General features: G+C 40.6%; 1 protein-coding gene across 1 annotated transcript; it reads right to left on the bottom strand.

Moving 5' to 3' along the window:
- Positions 1 to 17678: 17678 nt before the first annotated feature.
- On the bottom strand, positions 17679 to 18608 carry LOC142851089 (olfactory receptor 10V1-like). The gene is given in 1 exon segment (XM_075975000.1): positions 17679 to 18608. A coding segment is annotated over 1 exon segment (930 nt).
- Positions 18609 to 19219: the final 611 nt, after the last annotated feature.

The raw sequence follows: 19219 nt of genomic DNA, 5'->3' as shown, positions 1-19219 counted from the left end.
AGACCTACTAGAGCCGGGCAGTGGTGGCACACGCCTTCAATCCCAGCACTGGGAGGCAGAGGCAGGCAGATCTCTCTGAGTTCAAGGCCAGCCTGGTCTACTAGGGCTAGTTCTAGGACAGGATCCAAAGCCACAGAGGAAACCCTGTCTCAAAAAACCAAAATAATAATAATAATAAAAGACCTACTATCAACTTAAACCTATGTCTAAGTAGTCTTTGGTGGATACCTCACAGCAATACCAACTTCCTTTAGATTTACATTTTCTCCAGTTTTTAAAGGTAATCCTATTTGTTATAATACATATATCATGCATTTTAAAAACTTGTAAAACAGTTGGATGTGGTGTCACATACATTTACTCTCAGAACTCAGGCGGCTGAGGCAAGTGGATCCTGTGTGTTTGAGGCCAGCTCTACGTAATGAGACCTAAGCCGACCAAAACTACATAATAGCACTGTCTTAAAAACAATATTCTGTGTTTAGAGAGATGGTCAGCATTTAAGAGCACTGCGTAGTCTTCCAGGGACTTGGATTCAAATCTCAGTACCTACAAGTGGGTCACAACTGTAACTTCAGTCCAGGGGATTGGATGCCCTCTTCTGACCTCCAGGACAAGCTCCAAAGCTACAGAGAAACCTTTTCTCGAAAGGCCATAAGAAAAAATAGGATAATGGGCTGTATGGCATTAACTGCTCATCCTATGGGGAAGGGATGAAATGCTCTTTATTATTACTATTTAGTGGGAAAGTGAGGAAGAGCTTAGAGAAGTGCTAATTCCGAGAATAAGATTATTATCTGATGGAGGAAGGTCATTGGCTAATAAAGGAACTGCCTTGGCCCATTTCATTGGTTAGAAGATAGGTGGGAGGAGTAAACAGAACAAAACGCTGGGAGGAAGAGGAAGTTAGGTCAGACTCGACAGCTCTCCTCTCGGGAGCAGACGCCTTCAGAGAGACACCATGCTCCCAGCTCCCAGGCAGATGCAAGCAATGAAGCTCCAACCCAGGATGGACATAGGCTAGAATCTTCCCGGTAAGCGCACCTAGGGGCGCTACACAGATGATTAGAAATGGGCTAAATTAATATATGAGAATTAGCCTAGAAGAGGCTAGATAGAAATGGGCCAAAGCAGTGTTTAAATGAATACAGTTTGTGTGTAATTATTTCGGGGCAAAAGCTAGCCGAGCAGGCGGCTGGGGTGTTGGGGACGCAGCCACGCCGCCCCTATTACTACAAATGGCGCCCAACGTGGACAACTGCTTCCACATAAAGCCTGAGACAGCTTGGGAAGTAATTCTAGAACAAAATGACAGCTTTGTGCATGGTTTCTTGGTAGCAGCACTCTCTTGGGTCTACTCTGCTTGCCAGAGGCAAGCAAGCGCCTCATCTAAGAGAGGCTTCCTGACTCAGCTTTAGCTCTAAAGCCTGCAGCTCATTAAGAGGTCCTGCCATGAAACACTTAAACAATGTTGACGAAAAGCTGAACGCATGCTTTTCGGTTTTAAGCCGTGGCAGGAAAAAGCTGTGCCGTTTAAAAATGCCGGCTTTCTGGGCTGTCCTGCCAGGGCAAACTCTGACTCTTTTACGCAGGTGGTTCATGCGGTTTGCAAGCACAGGCTGCTGAAGCTCGCTTGCTGGCAGGGACCTTGAAACGCCATGAGGCTGGAAAGCTAAGGAATGGGCTACATCTAGCCGGCAAAGCCACGCCTTTAGTCCTACTGAGATTGCTTGGTAAATTAAAGACTCATGTGGTCAAAAAACAGAGAGATATACAGTAAAGAGAGATTCAAAGACAATGAAAATTTCTAAATGGTTTACAGTGTGTTGAAAATATATGCAGACTAAAAGTTCAAGTTCTTAAAGTAAAAACAAAAATAAGGAAGAAAGAGAGTAGTTGGGTGTGGTAGCACACGCCTTTAATCCCAGTGTCTAAAAGGCAGAGACAAACAGATCTCTGTGAGTTCAAGTAGTAGCAAACACCTTTAATCCCAATGCCTGGGAGGCAGAGACAAACGGATCTCTGAGAGTTCAAAGACAGCCTGGTCTACAGTTATTCCAGGTCAAAGATATACGCTCAAAAAGCAAAAAGTTAACCTAGGAATGTCACAGCTTAGATTCTTAAGCGCCTAGTGATTTAAAGAAACAAATCAAAAGTGCTCATGGATAGTAAAAAATTGCAGATTCATAATAGGACAGATTCAGACCATTAAATGAGTCACACTGTTGGATGAATGTATGTAGGCTTGGGAGAGAGAAGAAAAAGAATATAGAGAATAAAGTTAATGGTTTTAAAAAAAAGGTAAAGTCTTTAAAGAGACAGAGTACAGATAGTTAAGAGATTAAAAGAAATAAAGAAAAATAAGCCACGTAAAAATGGAAAATTCACAGAGAGTCTGGATTATGTACATTGTGTTTTCTTTAAAAATTTTGACTGTGAAGGAGCTAAGTACAGAGAGACATTTCATTATATGGGCTGCCAAGTGGAACCAGAACGGATATCATGAGGATATGACTTCAGAATTTGGGTCTAAGGATATGATGCTTTGGAAAGGGTCTTCTTTTGTTTTCACAGAGGATCAGACCTTGTGGATTGCATTTATCCCGATATGGTATGATAGACCATGCCCTCCTGAAGGGTTGTTGTGAACATCTTCAAAAAATTACTTCGCTCAACTGCCAACTGAGATGACCCTGGCACATAGGTTATACCATGAACGACGCCCCCATTCAGCAGGAAGCAGTTTGGAGAGAAAAAAACTGCGCCCATGTTCCCAAATATGGTTTATAAACGTTCTTTTACAATTAAAGGGGGATATGTTTTCCCCTTTTTCGGTTTAAACAAAAAAAAAAAGGCTTTAACTTTAACATAACAAAATTACATATAACAAAACAGTTATCAAGTAAAAGTTACAATAATCTTTATCATAACTAAGGAAAGCTATAAGTATAACTAACTATTCTTAACTCCATCAAAGACTCCAGAAAGATACAATATGACCTAAGCAAACAAGAAAAAAGCAACTTTTAAACTCTAGAAATGACAGAGACATCTCGCTGCCTAGACAGTCATTCAAAGTTCCTCTGTACCGTTGGGGCATCCATCTTCAGCCTACAGGCCCATAGTTTGCAGCAGACATTTCCACAAAGCAGGAAATTTCAAAGGCAGTCACTATCTGCTTGTCCTGAAGAATGTCTTGCAGACTCTTTCATGAATCAGGAACCCCGAAAGATCATCTCACCTTTAGGCAAGTTCAGTAGTCCTCACTCTGCGGGTTCTCTGTGTCCAGTTTATGCAATAGTCCAGGCAAGAGCAGTTTCTTGCCCAAATGGCTATCCAACTCCATAAGGATCCTCTTCGATGCCCATCTTCCTCTTGAAGTAGATTGGTGCTGCCAGGAGCAGAGTGTCTCATTGTCATGAAAAGTCCTCAGTTATTAAAACATTTAATGTCCTATTCTGTAATCTTTGAAAGACATGAAGAATGTCTATCTAAAATATATCTCTATATATCTAGAAAATCTAACTAACATGACTACAAGCTTTACTTTTATCGATTATCCATTAACAACCTATATTTCTTAATTATACAGTACATATTTAAATGAACTACACAATCACAATACCTTAATCAAAATCAGAAACACTTATACATATAACAAAATTGACCTTAAATCTCTATCAATAAAGCAAAATCTATACTAATGCAAATTATTCATATCTATATCAATTATCACAATCTTGAGCCAGACTTGAAGCTTGATTTTACTGGGGTGCATCTAAAAGCTGGCTGTCTGGTTAAGGAGAGCAGCCCCACATCCATTTCTTGGGACCTTTTAAAGAGTAAAATCATAAGTTGTTGCAAAGCAGGTTTACAGAAAAGAGACAATGAGCATATTGAGTAGTTCTTTGGACCATCAGCTCCCAAATAATGACAAAGACTTTTTTTTAAAAAATTTATTTTATTGATATTTATTGAGCTCTACATTTTTCTCTGCTCCCCTCCCTGCCTCTGCCCTCCCCTCTTCAACCCTCCTCCAAAGTCCCCATGTTCCCGATTTACTCAGGAGATCTTGTCTTTTTCTACTTTACTTCCCATGTAGATTATATCAATGTAAGTCTCTCTTAGTGTCCTCATTGTTGTCTAAGTTCTCTGGGATTGTAGTTTGTAGGCTGGCTTTCTTTGCTTTATGTTTAAAAACTACCTATGAGTGAGTACATGTGATAATTGTCTTTCTGTGTCTGGGTTACCTCACTCAAAATGATGTTTTCTAGCTCCATCCATTTTCCTGCAAAATTCAAGCTGTTGTTATTTTTTCTGCTATGTAGTACTCCATTGTATAAATGTACCACATTTTCCTTATCCATTGTTCGATCGAGGGGCATTTAGGTTGTTCCCAGGTTCTGGCTATGACAAACAAAGCTGCTATGAACATAGTTGAGCATATGTCCTTGTGGCATGATTGAGCATCTTTTGATATATACCTGAAAGTGGTATTATTGGGTCTTGAGAAAGGTTGTTTCCTAATTTTCTGAGACACACTGACATCCAAAAGGGTTGTACCACTTGCATTCCCACCAGCAATGCAGAAGTGTTTCCTTTTCCCCTCAATCTCTCCAGCATAGGTTGTCATCAGTGTTTTTGATCTTGGCCATTTTTATGGGTATAAGATGGAATCTCAGAGTTGTTTTGATTTGTATTTCTCTGATGACTAAGGATGTTGAACATTTCCTTAAGTGTCTCAGCCATTTTAGATTCCTTTGTTGAGAGTTCTCTGTTTAGGTCTGTACTCCATTTTTTTTAAAAAATTGGATTATGTGATCTTTTGGTGTCCAATTTCTTGAGTTCTTTGTATGTATTGGAGATCAGACCTTTGTCTTATGTGGGACTAGTGAAGATCTTTTCCCATTCTGTAGGCTGTCGTTTTGTCTTGTTGACCATGTTCTTTGCTTTACAGAAGCTTTTCAGTTTTAGGAGGTCCCATTTATTAATTGTTTCTCTCAATGTCTGTGCTGCTGGGGTTATATTTAGGAAGTGGTTCCCTATGCCAATGTGTTCAAGTGTACTTCCTACTTTCTCTTCTATAAGGTTCAGTGTGGCTGGTTTTGTGTTGAGGTCTTTGATCCATTTGGACTTGAGTTTTGTGCATGGTGATAGATATGGGTCTATTTTCATTTTTCTACATGTTGATATCCAGTTATGCCAGCACCACTTGTTAAATATGCTTTCTTTTTTTCCATTTGGTATTTTTTGCTTCTTTATCAAATATCAGGTGTTTGAAGATGTGTGTATTGATATCCAGGTCTTCTGTTCAGTTCCATTGGTCCATTTGTCTGTTCTTATGCCAGTACCAGGCTGTTTTCAGTACTGTAGCTCTGTAGTAGAATTTGAAGTCAGGGATTATGATGCCTCCAGATATTATTTTTATAGTATATCCCCCTTTCCTTCAGAAAGACATACTTTTATCTAACTCCTTTGTTTAGATTTTTTTCCTGACCATGACTAATAACAACTTGTAATCAACCCCTCCCTAAATGATTACAAATATCTATAAGTATAACTCATCAAAGGACCAAAAGCCATCCACCCTACCTCTTGGGAATGTGGGCGTTGTGTTCTCCTGACTGCTTCCTGTTGTCTAGATGTGCTGGCTTCTTTAGGAGACCCTGGGAAAATTGGGATAATCAAGTCCTGGGACAGGTAGCTGTAGTATTTGTTGTCCAATCTCTATGCAACGAGAAAGTATAAGGCTTATGTGAAGTCTTGGCTGGAGTAGTGTGTGAGACGGGACCATCTCAGCCAGCAGCCTTGAAGCTGTTTGGGATTCAGAACTCTGAGAAAACTGTAACAGAGACACTCTGAGATGCTGCATCACCCAAGTCACCCATTTTCATTGGTATTTGGTCCCTTTGCTCTGAAAACATGTAAATCTTTAAAAATAGCTTACATGTCTGCATTAATAGAAGTATAGATTATGTATGTGGTGTGCACAAGTCAGTTAAAGCTGATTTTTTATGTTTGAACATGTAAAAGGCATCCTGCAGAGCAAAGCTTCACCAACCCCCAGACTCCTGAGCATTGCTTCTCAGAGTCCATTCTTGTAAAAGAGGTCCCATGTACTTTGCAAAAGAGTTTACTATTAGTTTTGCTACAAACCTTTCCTCCTTAGACCCCTATCTTGAGTGCTGTTTCTTTTAGAAAGAGGTCGCAGGTGCTTTGCAAAAGACATATCCATTGCCAAGGAGTTTCAATGTAGTCATGCCCTAAGTTTTCCTGTAATAATTGCCATGAGGAAATTTGTTCCCAAAGTTTTACTGTGTTTAAATATGTAAAAATAAACTGCTGAGGGCTGAACCATTTTTGCTAACTCAGTTGTGCTGAACCAAGTTTCCTTCTTGCCTCTTGTGGTTCATTTCTATGCCAGCAGTAGAGCTTGCAGGGACCCCCTCCTCAACACCCCCTTGCAGTAATGTAATCAAAGTTCTTGGAATTAGGATCTGGGTAGTTTTGAGGAGCTATTTTTTCAGCCTATAGCATATGGTACATATAAGTCATTGTTATATTCAAAGTGAATTTTGGTATTTATCTAGCATTGCGTTTCTTTCCTACTGAATTAGGTTGCCTATTGTGGTGGTCTGAAAGAAAATGATCTTCATAGGCCTATAGACAGTGGCACTAGTAGGAGGTGTGACCTTGCTGGAGGAAGTGTGTTAATGTGGCGATGGGCTTTGAGGCTTCATATGCTTTGCCCTGTGTGGCACAGTTTCCTTCTGCTGCCTGCAGGTCAAGGTGTAGAACTCTCAGCTACCTCTCCAGCACCACATCTGCCTGCAGGCCACCATGTTTCTTGCCATGACAACAATGGACTAAACGTCTGATTTGTAAGTCAGCCCCGGTGAAATGTTTTCCTTTATAAGAGTTGCCTTGGTCATGATATCTCTTCACAGCAACAGAAACGCTAACTAAAACACCCATTGTATAACTTTGATGTTTAACTCTGGGAACTATTGCCTTTATCTAATGTGTACAACACACCATCCTGGATTCAGTGGATGAAAACAATGATTTTACTAATGAATCTAAAACTTGACCATGATGCCACGGAAGCTTCTCATCTCCACAATATGAGTCATTTGCTGGTGCTTCCTGGAAGCTGAGTCAGTCGGTTGTTAGGAGAAGGAATTGCTTGAAGTTTGAAGTATTAAGAAGTTGGTGCAATCTGCCAGTTGGGAGATCTGAGGGTGTCAGATGAGGCACTCAGCTGTGGGTATTTCTTGTGGTCCCCAAATTGATTTGCAGAGTAATGACTGGATTCCAAGAGCAAGTCCCCAAAAAGGCAGTGAGAAGGTGTACATCATTTATCACCTAGGTCTGGAAGAGAAAGACAGCATTCTTCTCACGGTCAGGAGGTTGACCAAAGCTTGAGGGACACCAGTGAAAGAGTTTAAGAACTGTCATGTTGACCAGAAAGGAATACATAAGAGTGTGGAACTGTCACTCAGCCCAGACGCTGAGAGACTGGCACTTCAAGTGATACTGCCAGTGTACATTAGCAGGAAGCTCACAAAGGCAAACATCTGGATTTTCAGGAAGATGGAAATAGAGTTAGCTGGTCTCTCTAGTTTGGTCTTCGTCCCCCATGAATATGATATATTAGGTTTTCTAAACAAAAGAAAAATGTATTTTAAGAAACAAAGTGTTAGTGCTGACACTGGGAACTACAGCTGATAAGAGGTAAGAGATAGTGTTTTTAATCATGTTTAATGTTAGCAGTTGTGAAGATGGGGCTTGCAGAGATGCCTCAGTGGTCAAGAACACTTGACTACTCTTCCAGAGTATCCAGGATCCAGTCCCAGCATCCACAAGGTTGGTCATAAACAGTCCAAGAGGATCTGATGCCCTCTTCTGGCCTCCATGGACACTGCATGCATGTGGTACACAGATTTGCATGCAGGCAAAACACCTACACACATAAAAATTAATTAAATTAAAAATACAATTCTGAAAATGAAATTATATTGTTCAGGTCACACTTTTAACTGAGTCAAACTACCAAGCTCATCACCATGAAGAAATTAAATTAATTTGCCCCTTGTGGGCAACTGAAATTAAGAAACCTTATATATTTTTGTTGTTGTTTAAGAATTAGAATTTGTAGACAGAAGTTTTTGTCCTGCCTGGTCCTGCAGCCATTCGGGTCCAAATAAGTACACAGAGGCTTATATCAATTATAAACTGTTTGGCCTATTGCTCAACTTTATTACTAATTAGCTCTTACAACTTAAAATAACCCCAAATTCTTTTTTTAATTTATTTATTTATTAAAGATTTCTGTCTCTTCCCCGCCACCGCCTCCCATTTCCCTCTCCCTTCCCCAAACAAGTCCCCCTCCCTCGTCAGCCCAAAGAGCAATCAGGGTTCCTTGCCCTATGGGAAGTTCAAGGAACACCCACCTCCATCCAGGTCTAGTAAGGTGAGCATCCAAACTGCCTAGGCTCCCACAAAGCCAGTACGTGCAGTAGGATCAAAAACCCATTGCCATTGTTCTTGAGTTCTCAGTAGTCCTCATTGTCCGCTATGTTCAGCGAGTCTGGTTTTATCCCAGGCTTTTTCAGATCCAGGCCAGCTGGCCTTGGTGAGTTCCCAATAGAACATCCCCATTGTCTCAGTGTGTGTAACCCCAAATTCTTATCTATGTTTAGCCACATGGCTTGGTACCTTTTCTTAGTATGGTATTCTCATCTTATTTCCACTGTGTCTGGCATGCAGCTGTGTTTTTGCCTTTCTTCTTCCCAGAATTCTCCTAGTCTGGTTGCTCCAATTCTACTTCCTGCCTGACTACTGGACAATCAGCATTTTATTAAACCAATATGAAGCTGGGCATTGGTGAGAGATGCCTTTAATCCCAGCCCTCGGGAGGCAGAGGCAGGCAAATTTTTGTGAGTTCGAGGCTAGTTCCAGGACAGGCTCCAAAGCTAAAGAGAACCTTGTCTTGAAAAAACAAAAAAATTAAAATAAAAAAAAACCAATATGAGTAACGAATCTTTACTGTGACACGAGTATTATCCCAGAGCATTTTCCCTTTTGAAAACAAGAATTTTGAATCTAATTTCCTTTGTTTAGCTTTTTTTCCTGACAATTATCCATAACAACTTGTAAACAACACTTTAAACAAAGACAAACATCCATAATCTATGTTTTGGGAATGTGGGCATAGTTTTCTAGGCTACTTCCTGATTATTGGGGCATTGGCAATCTCTGAGAGACCCTGAGAAAATTTAGGATTATGGTTAAATCTTGACTGGAGTTTTCCGAGGTGGATCACCTCAATCAGTTACCTTGAAGCTGTTCTGATGTAGAACTCAGAGGAAACTTCCACAGATCTTCTGAGACATTAGATCATCTGGGTCACCCACTACTATTGGAGATCTTTCATGGAATCTTCCTTGGCCAAACCTGATTTTTCTTAACCCAGAATGAATCCACAGCCTCTTATTTCCTGTGGAAATAAAAGCAGAGCCTCTTTCCCAAAGTAACATGTCTTTTGACTTGAATTTTGAGGTCAAGATATTTTAAAAATATATAGGTTGGTTTAATCCAGAAGCATTTGTAATCAAATGTCTTTTAGCAGTTGTTGCTCCTTCCTCAGCAAACAATTCAAAGGCAACTCAATAACATACAGTATCTAGACTTTCTGTATTTTTCAACTTTACATGACTGATTTTTAATACTGTTTTCTTTTTTTTGTTTGTTTTTTGAGACAGGGTTTCATTGTAGTTTTAGAGCCTGTCCTGGAACTAGCTCTGGTAGACCAGGCTGGCCTCTAACTCACAGAGATCCGCCTGCCTCTGCCTTCCAGGTGCTGGGATTAAAGGTGTGTGCCACCACTGCCCGGCTACTCTGTTTCCTTTTTTTTTTTTTGGTTTTTTTCGAGACAGGGTTTCTCTGTGGCTTTGGAGCCTGTCCTGGAACTAGCTCTGTAGACCAGGCTGGCCTCGAACTCACAGAGATCCGCCTGCCTCTGCCTCCCAAGTGCTGGGATTAAAGGCGTGCGCCACCAACGCCCGGCCTCTGTTTCCTTTTTAAGGACTTTCTCTATCCTTTTACTTTTCTCTCCCAAGCCTACATATATTTTAAAACATGCTGTAAACCGTTTAGAGAGTTTTTTCATTTTAATCTGCTATTGAATATCTCTATCTTTTTCTGACCACATGAGTCTTTAATTTTTTTTAGCAGCATGGCTAGGATTAATGTTGCAGCTTTGGTGGCTGGTTCTGCCCCATTCCTTGGTTTCCTGGGAGTCTAGCTTTTTGGCATAGTTACTGGCAGAAGTCACATTTATTTCTAGGTCCATGTCAACAACAAGAAGCATTGCACTGACGATTATAAACACCATTTAAGTGTTTGGTAACAGGGCCTCTTATGATGTGGGAGTGTCATATATCAATCTGTTGATTTCATTGGTTAAGTAATAACTTGCTTGGCTCATAGCTTAGAACATAGGTGGGTGGAGTAAACAGAACAGAATGCTGGGAGGAAGAGGAAGTGACCTCAGAGACTCGACAGCTCTGCTCTCTGGAGCAGAGAGACGCCATGCCCCGCTCCCAGGCAGACGCACGTGATGAAGCTCCGACCCAGGATGGACGTAGGCTAGAATCTTCCCAGTAAGACCGGTGCCCACAGATTATTAGAGTTGGGTTGATAGGGATATCAGAATTAGCCAGTAAGGGCTAGAGCTAAAGGGCCAAGCAGTGTTTAAAAGAATACAGTTTCCGTGTAATTATTTCCGGTAAAGCTAGCCATGGGGGTGGTCGGGTGCCGGGGACGCAGCCCCGCTGCTCCTATTTCAACACTCTTAAAAGAACCATATGGTTTTTGCTACTAATGCTGAGTCAGGAAGCCTCTCTTAAAGGAACCATGCCTCTGTTTGCCTCTAGCAAATAGACCCCACCCAAGAAAATACTGCTACCAAGAAGTCGTACTTGACTTTGTTCTTTTTTTTTGCCTAGAATCCTTCCCAAGTTCTCTCAGGTTGGTTTTGCTTTTATTTTTTTTGAGACAGGGTTTCTCTGTGGCTTTGGAGCCTGTCCTGTCACTAGCTCTTGTAGACCAGGCTGGCCTCGAACTCCCAGAGATCCGCCTGCCTCTGCCTCCCGAGTGCTGGGATTAAAGGCGTGCTCCACCACGGCCCGGCTTCTCTCAGGTTTTATGTGGATGTAGTTGCTGAACATTGGGTGTCATTTGTAGTTGTAAGTTTCTGTCCCACTTAGTCCCACAGCCATTCAGTTGCAAATCAACACACAGAGGCATGAACCCTTATATCTGTATAATTATACTATATCTCTGTAGTATAATTCTTTTTTTTTTTTTCGAGACAGGGTTTCTCTGTGGCTTTGGAGCCTGTCCTGGAACTAGCTCTGTAGACCAGGCTGGTCTTGAACTCACAGAGATCCACCTGTCTTTGCCTCCCGAGTGCTGGGATTAAAGGCGTGCGCCACCACCGCCCGGCTTGTAGTATAATTCTTGAGGTCAGGAATTGTTATATTCTTTCAGCATTGTTCTTCCTGATTATTACTGCAATAGCTATTCAGAGTCCTTTGTGCTTTCATATGAAGAATAGTTAGTAGGGAATAAACTTTCAGACAAAGGAAAATAGTTTTAAAACATGGACACCAAAACAGAAAGGAAGCAGTAGTTTTGAATGTTTACATCAGGGCAAGAGATTTGTCATGAGACCCATATCAAAAGGCAATAATTATCCATTTACCTGATCTGTTACCCTGAATCTTATATGAAGCAATGATATTTAGGGATACATATACAAGCATGATATATTAATCTTCCACATTAAAGTTTGTAGCATTTAGGCATATTTGTGAAATGTAAGAGAGTTGAATTTGTTTTAAATTAACTTGAATACGAAGAACTCAAATAATAACTGGAGACAAGAAATACATTCGTGTAAATAAAGAATGCCAGTTTTCAAATATTGGAGTAATGGCTCAAAAGACATTAATTTGGATATAGTCATAATGCCTTTGCTCTTTGAACAAGTTTTCTGTCCAATTATTTCTAATATAATTTTTAATAAGAATGATTGACTTAAGATTCATCCACTCAACAGATTTGTAGGTGCACACTACAACTACAGGAAGAATTTTGCTGAGATTTCTTGAACTTACTTGCACACCTGAAGCCTTTATGTTTGTTGTATTAATTTTCATTGCTTTTCCTCTGCTGTGATAAAATCCATGGCCAAGAGGGTTTGTTTTGGTTGTTGGTTTCAGAGAGATAGGAGTCCATCATGGTGGGGAGGCACAGCAGCAAGCAGCAAGCCAGAGAGATGATATTTTCAACCCCACCCCCACCCCTTAGGAGTAACAGAGGGGGCGTGCTCAGGCCTGGGAAGTCAGTGTGCAGAGAAAGAGAGGAAGATGGTGCGTCCAGCTTTTTTTTGTTAAACCATTTTTGTTAAATATAAATTATGTATATATAAGTATATATATATATATAACACAATATATAGAGATTGCACGCACACACACACACACACACACACACACACACACATATATATTACAGACTTTAAAACCTTTTTATTGATTTTTATTGAGCTCAACATTTTTCTCTGCTCCCCTCCCTGCCTCTTCCCGTCCCCCTTCAACCCTCCCCCAAGGTCCCCATGTTCCCAATTTACTCAGGAGATCTTGTCGTTTTCTACTTCCCATGTAGATTAGATCTATGTAAGTGGAGAGATGATATTTTCAATGGAGACAGGAAGCAGAGAAAGTGAACTGGAAGTGGGATGAGGCTAGCAACTCTAAAGTCTTACCACCTCTCCAACTACCACCACCAACTGGGGACCGGGTGCTCAGACACATAAGCCTGTGGGGGACATTTCTCTCTTAATCACCACACCTATTAATTAGCAGTTTCTCAACTTATGTTTCCACCCTGTCTTGGTATCCACGCTTCTAACTTTTATGAGTTTGAATGTTTGGAATTTCATATAAATAGAATTATGAAGCAGTTGTCATTTGTGATTGGCTCATTTTGTATAGTGCATCACCCTCACAATGAAATCATATTGCTGCCCATTTTTTCCTTTTAAAGAATAAGTGATATTTCATTATATGTGTTTTCCACATTTTTGTCATGTAGTCATTTTTATGGGCATCTGGGTTGTTTCCTCGTCTCAGCTACCGTCATGAGTGCTGTCAAGAAACCTGGGTACCAATGTCTCTTCCAGAACATGATTTCAATGATTCCTTTTTGTTTGGTTTTTTTGAGACAGGGGTTCTCTGTGTAACAGCCCTAGCTGTCCTGCAGCTCACTTTGTAGACCAGGCTGGTGTCAAACTCACAGAAATCTACCTGCGTCTTCCTCCCAGGGGCTGGAATTAAAGGTGTGTGTCATCACACCTGGCTAATTCCAATTATTTATAATAAATACTATTAAGTGGGGTATCTATGTCATATGGCAACATTGGGAACAGGCAAAGCATTTTGTCCTAAGTGCTGACATTTGACTTCAGACTCCATTTTACCTGCAGGGTGAAACAAAGTTCAGGTTCCCAAGCCCTAGGGGACCTGGGAACCGTCCAGCAGGTGACACACCTCCTCCCTACACCATGGAAATAGTTGTTATGCACCTGTAGTTCTCTGGAAACAGTATGACTGTTTCCAATAACAGAAGGATCAGAAGAATCTGATTGGTTGGACTAAAAGGCTTGCATTGTATGTTGGTTGACAATGATAGAACACTTAAGGAAAGGCCCTGATTTTTTTTTAATTCTGATGGATGAAAATTATAACTAACTTGGCAACAAATGTTTGTGATTTTTGTGCTTAAATACTTGCTTAAACTGACATTTGGTTGAAGTTCAGCTCCCAAGTCTGTTCAGTCCGCTCCCCTTGCCCCCTTCTTTTGTGCCGCCTGAATTAAATCTTGCTTTGTGGTGTATGATAGCTCCGACTGTCCTGGAACCCACTTGGTAGATCAGGTTGGCCCCAAACTCAGAGAGATCCACGTGCCTCTGCCTCCTCACTGCTGGGATTAAAGGCGTACACCACCACTGCCTAGGTATATAGTGTTTCAACAGTGGCTCCCTCATTTTGCTTTCCCAACATTGTGTTAGGTGTTTATAACTCTTTGCATCTTTGACAAGAGTATTGTCTTTAGTTTTTTTAAAAGACAAATGAATTTATTTATTTTATATACTTGGTATTTTGTCTTCATGTATTTATATATGTGTGCCATGTATGTGCTATGCCTGAAGCAGTGAGAGAGAGTATTGGATCCCCTGGAACTGAAGTTAACAGAAGGTTGTGAACTACCATGTAGGTGCTAGGAACAGAACCAGGGTCCTCTGAAGAGCAGCCAATGTTTTTACCTGCCAAGTCATCTCTCCAGTACTGTCTTTTGTTTTGTTTATTTATTATTATTATTATTATTATTATTATTATTATTATTAGTTTAGTATCTTTGTTTTTGATAGTAGCTATCTTAACATGGTTGAGGTCCTGTATTGTGGTTTTGATTTACAAAATCCTTAATGATTTATGATACTGAGCATCTTCTTATTTACCTGTTGGCTATTTGTATGTCTTCGGAGAGAAATGTTCATTCATGTTCTTAGGTCATTTTTAGATTAAATATTTAGTTTTTAAGATGTTCAGTAGTGAGTTGTGTGAGTTCTATACATGTTTTGGAGATTAACCCTTTTTCTGATGTGTAATTTTCAAACATAGTATCTTATTTTGTGCCATTTTTCACTCTGTTATACATAAGCCTTTTAGCTTGATGCTGCCTTTTAACCTATTTTTGCTTTGTGGCTCTTGTATTTGGTGTCATCCCTTGATTCAATTGCCCAGACCAACATCTGGAATATTTCCTTTTATGTTTTTTGTAGGCATTTTAGAATTTGGATCTAATGTTTAAGTCTTAAATCAATTTTAAGGATTTTTAAATTATTTTATCTATGTGCATGTATGTGTGTGTGTGGACATGTATGTCTGTACACATATATGTAGAGGTACCCACAGATACCAGAGAAAAACTTTGGATCCCTTTCAACTGGAGCTAAAGGCTCTTGTAAGTCACTGAACATGGATGCTGGGAACTGAACTGTGGTCCTCTTGAAAAACTAGAGCTCTTAAACTTTGGAGCATCTTTTCAGCCCTCAGTCTTTAATCCATTTTGAATTAAATCCTCCCACCACGCATGTGTGTGTGCACATATGTGCAGGCATATGAGCATGTGTATACATGGAGAGGCCAGAAGTCAACTATTATTCCTCTGGAGTCTTTCATCTCGATTTTTGAGATTAAAGTCTCTTATTGGGATCTGAGACTAACAATTAGCTTGGCTGGTTTGCCAGAGAGCCCTTGGGATCCTCCTGTCTTTGTTGTCCAAGTGCTGGGATCACAAAGGCACACCGCTCTGCCAGGTTTTGGTACTGGAAATCTAATTCAGGTTCTACATTTTACTAATTGAAATATATCGCCAGCTCCAAGCTGCTCATTTATAAATTAGTATCCACTGTAGACAGTACTAGATGTCATAAAGATATTTTCATATAAGTATATAATATACTTTGACCATGGTCCTCTCTCATACTCTGTACCATCCTCTTCCTCGTGTTAATTTTCTTTTTCACTCTTTTCTGGGGGTGTTGAGACAGGGTTTGACCCAGGTAAGTTTTGAACTCTCTTTGTAACAGAGGATGAGCTTGCTCTCCTGATTCTCCTGTCTCCACCTCTCAAGAACTAGGATTATAGGCATGAACCATATAGCTGTAGTGCTGGGGATCAAGCTTCCTATTTCTCAGACTGGATTCTTCCAACTAAGTTACACTCCTAAATCATGAGCTGATTTTGTGTTATGGTGTAAAATAAAATACAAAATCTGTCACAATATGTTTGAAGAACTGTCAGATAGAAGTGAACTCTAGAGAGGAGAAACAAAAGGACCAGGAGAAGGATGTGAGTCATAGATAGACTTTAGCCTGAGATTCAGTTTAACAACTTGAGTTGTCTTGTAAGGGATGGTCCATCTTACAAGGTAGTGATGACTCCTACTGAGAGCCAGAGCGGATTCTGATGACTGTCCAGAAGGAGAAATGCTTTTTGATTCATACTATGTGTATGAGTGTTTTGCCTGTATGCATGTATGTGTACCACGTGTTCAATGCCTGAGGAGGTCAGAAGAGGGCATCATCTTTCCTAGAACTGGAGTTAGGGATGGCAATGAACAACCATGTGGGTGCTGGGAACTGAACACAGGTCCTCTGCAAGAACAAGAGGTGTTCTTATCCACTGAGCCATCTCTCCATCTCCAAGAGGAAGAGAAAAAGAAAAGAAGAAATTCTCAAAAATTGTAAGATTCAGTGATGCTCGCTTTCATCATTCCCATTATTTTCACTTATTAAATTAAACAACTTTCCCCTTTTTGCACTTTTTCATTATTGGAAATCTCTTTAAAAGTTCTGAGCCCTTTTGTGAGTTTTCATTTTCATTAATAACAATAAAATATACAAAAGAAAAATTTTCCTACATGTTGCTTTTATCATTATTTATTACTATTATTTAAATTTTAATTTTTTTCCATTAAGTACCTAGTTGTACAATAAGCAAACTTGAGCCCACAGAGATGGGGAAGCTTGTCTGCATTTACATATGGTCCTATTGGCAAAGCAAGCCCAAATTATAAGAACATCACATAGAGAATTTACCCTGTAGTTTTGTAGATACTGTGTTCTCATCTTGGAGATATCATTTTTTTTTTAGCCACTTGCAATTTTTTCCCCTGAAAAATTAGCATGGTATACATGAGTTAATGTTGTAATTGGAGCGGCAGGGCTGTGTCCCCCGCACCCCGGCCGCCTGGCTAGCTTATGCCCCGAAATAACAACACACAAACTGTATTCATTTAAACACTGCTTGGCCCATTTCTATCTAGCCTCTTCTAGGCTAATTCTCACATATTAATTTAGCCCATTTCTAATCATCTCTGTAGCACCGGTCTTACTGGGAAGATTCTAGCCTACGTCCATCCTGGGTCTGAGCTTCATCGCATGCGTCTGCCCGGGAGAGGGGAGCATGTTGTCTCTTTCTCCAGAGAGCAGAGCTGTTGAGTCTGAGCTCACTTCCTCTTCCTCCCAGCATTCTGTTCTGTTTACTCCTCCTACCTATCTTTTAACCTATCAGGGCCAAGCAGTTTCTTTATTGCTTAACCAATGAAATCAACAGATTGATATATGACACTCCCACATCAAGTTAATCCATACAAAGTGCCTGGTATGTAATAGCTGCCCTACGAATGTTGCTTTGCCTCTCTCCATTCATGTCCAGGGCATAATATTGCTTTATGTGATATAGCTTTGTTTTCAGAAAGACAGAAGCATAAATTTTCTCTGGAAGTCAAATCAGACTATGTGTCTCCAAGTGCTGAGGACATTTCTGAATTATGCATGTCATTCCATTACTATCTTATTATTATAATCAGTTGTTTTATTTGTGTTGAGGCAGGATTTTCCTATGTAGCTTAGTCGGCTTCTGCCTCCCGAGTACCAGAATTACAGATTGCACCATGTATGTCTGGAACCTTCATAATTAGTAATAGAATTCCATTTCATTTTCAGAGTGCCCTGATTAAAATAAATCACAAGTTCACCCTCCCTAGAACTTTCTCAAGGCCTTCTTTAGAGCGTCTTTCAGTTCCTTGTTCCTCATACTGTAGATCAAAGGGTTTAAAATGGGTGTGATAAAAGTGTAGACCACAGACACCATTCGGCCCATCTCAGGAGAGTAGCTGGAACTGGGAGACAAATATATAAAACTGGTGCAGCCATACTGCAGGAGGACCACTATGATGTGGGAAGAGCAGGTAGAGAAGGCTCAATGTCGCCCTTCAGCAGACCGGATCTGTAAAATGGTTGTGATGATGAAGACATAGGAGATGGAGATCAGAGACAGGGGGATGCTCAGGACAATGAAGCTGATGACAAACAGGGCGGTCCTGTGAACGTGTGTGTCTGCACAAGCCAGGCGCATGACTGCAGGCATATCACAGTAGAAGTGATAGATCTCGTTGTTATGGCAGAACGGGAGATGGAAGATTAAAATAGTTAGTGTCAGTGACAGAAGGAATCCCAGGACCAGCGACCCCACCACCATCTCCACACACAAGGGCCAGCTCATGATAAGTGTGTATCTCAGGGGGTAGCATATTGCGACAAACCGGTCGTACGCCATGACTGCAAGCAGGACACAGTCAGCTCCACCCAAGAAGACAAAGAAAAACATCTGGGTGCCACAACCAGTAGTGGAAACAGGAGTTTTGCCCATTGAGAGAAGGTTTGCCAAGGCCAGAGGTGCAATGGCTGATGTGTAGAAGATTTCCAGAACTGCCAAGTTAGCCAGGAAAAAGTACATGGGGGTGTGGAGCGAGTGGTTAGTATGGACAACCACAGCGATTGTGGCGTTTCCACTGAGGCTGGTCAGGTACATCACTAAAAAGGCCACAAAAATGACCATCTGCACCCCAGGGTCAGGTGAGAATGGACGGAAGAAGAATTGGATATTAGCAGTTTTATTTATTGTTTCCATGGGGAAGTGTACAAGGCCTACCTCAAAGAAAAATGGCGGGAGTCTCAAGGTGTTCCTCAGTGTGTATGATGCCCTGCTTCAACCTCCATTCGCTGCTAGATCTCCTTCCAAGGCACCTCAGCAACATGCATAGTTTATTCCACAGAAGTCCATGGAACCGATGACCTAAACATTTGCCATCTCCTTGTCTCTCTTTTCTTCCTCTCCAGTAACAAAGACTGAGAAATCCTCAGTCCTGGGAACTTTGACATCTGAGTGCAGTGTGAACCATAGTTTCTGTTGTAGAGGAGTTCCCCAAAGTATGCGCTGAACAAATCAATGAATAAGACCAATTTAAAGTTCAAAGCTACAAAACGGAGAAACAGAATATAGATTCTTTGAAACTTAGACTAAAAATTGTTATGACTGTATAGGCAAATGTGTGTCATCATTTAGAGAGAATTATGCTACTGGTATTTTATGATACTGTATCATAAACTCTTGTGTTTCTCAACACCTAGAGTCTTTATTGTTTCATTTTCTTTTTGCTGTTGTTGAGAAAGGGTGTCCTGTAGCCCAGACTGAGCTCACTATGGAGCTGAATCTAATCAGACTTCTGTCCTTCTGCCTCC

Source organism: Microtus pennsylvanicus, chromosome 5 (assembly GCF_037038515.1).
Source record: "Microtus pennsylvanicus isolate mMicPen1 chromosome 5, mMicPen1.hap1, whole genome shotgun sequence".
In the NCBI taxonomy this organism is placed as follows: domain Eukaryota; kingdom Metazoa; phylum Chordata; class Mammalia; order Rodentia; family Cricetidae; genus Microtus; species Microtus pennsylvanicus.
Note: the sequence above shows the minus strand (reverse complement) of the source record. Positions and strands in the feature narration are given on the sequence as shown.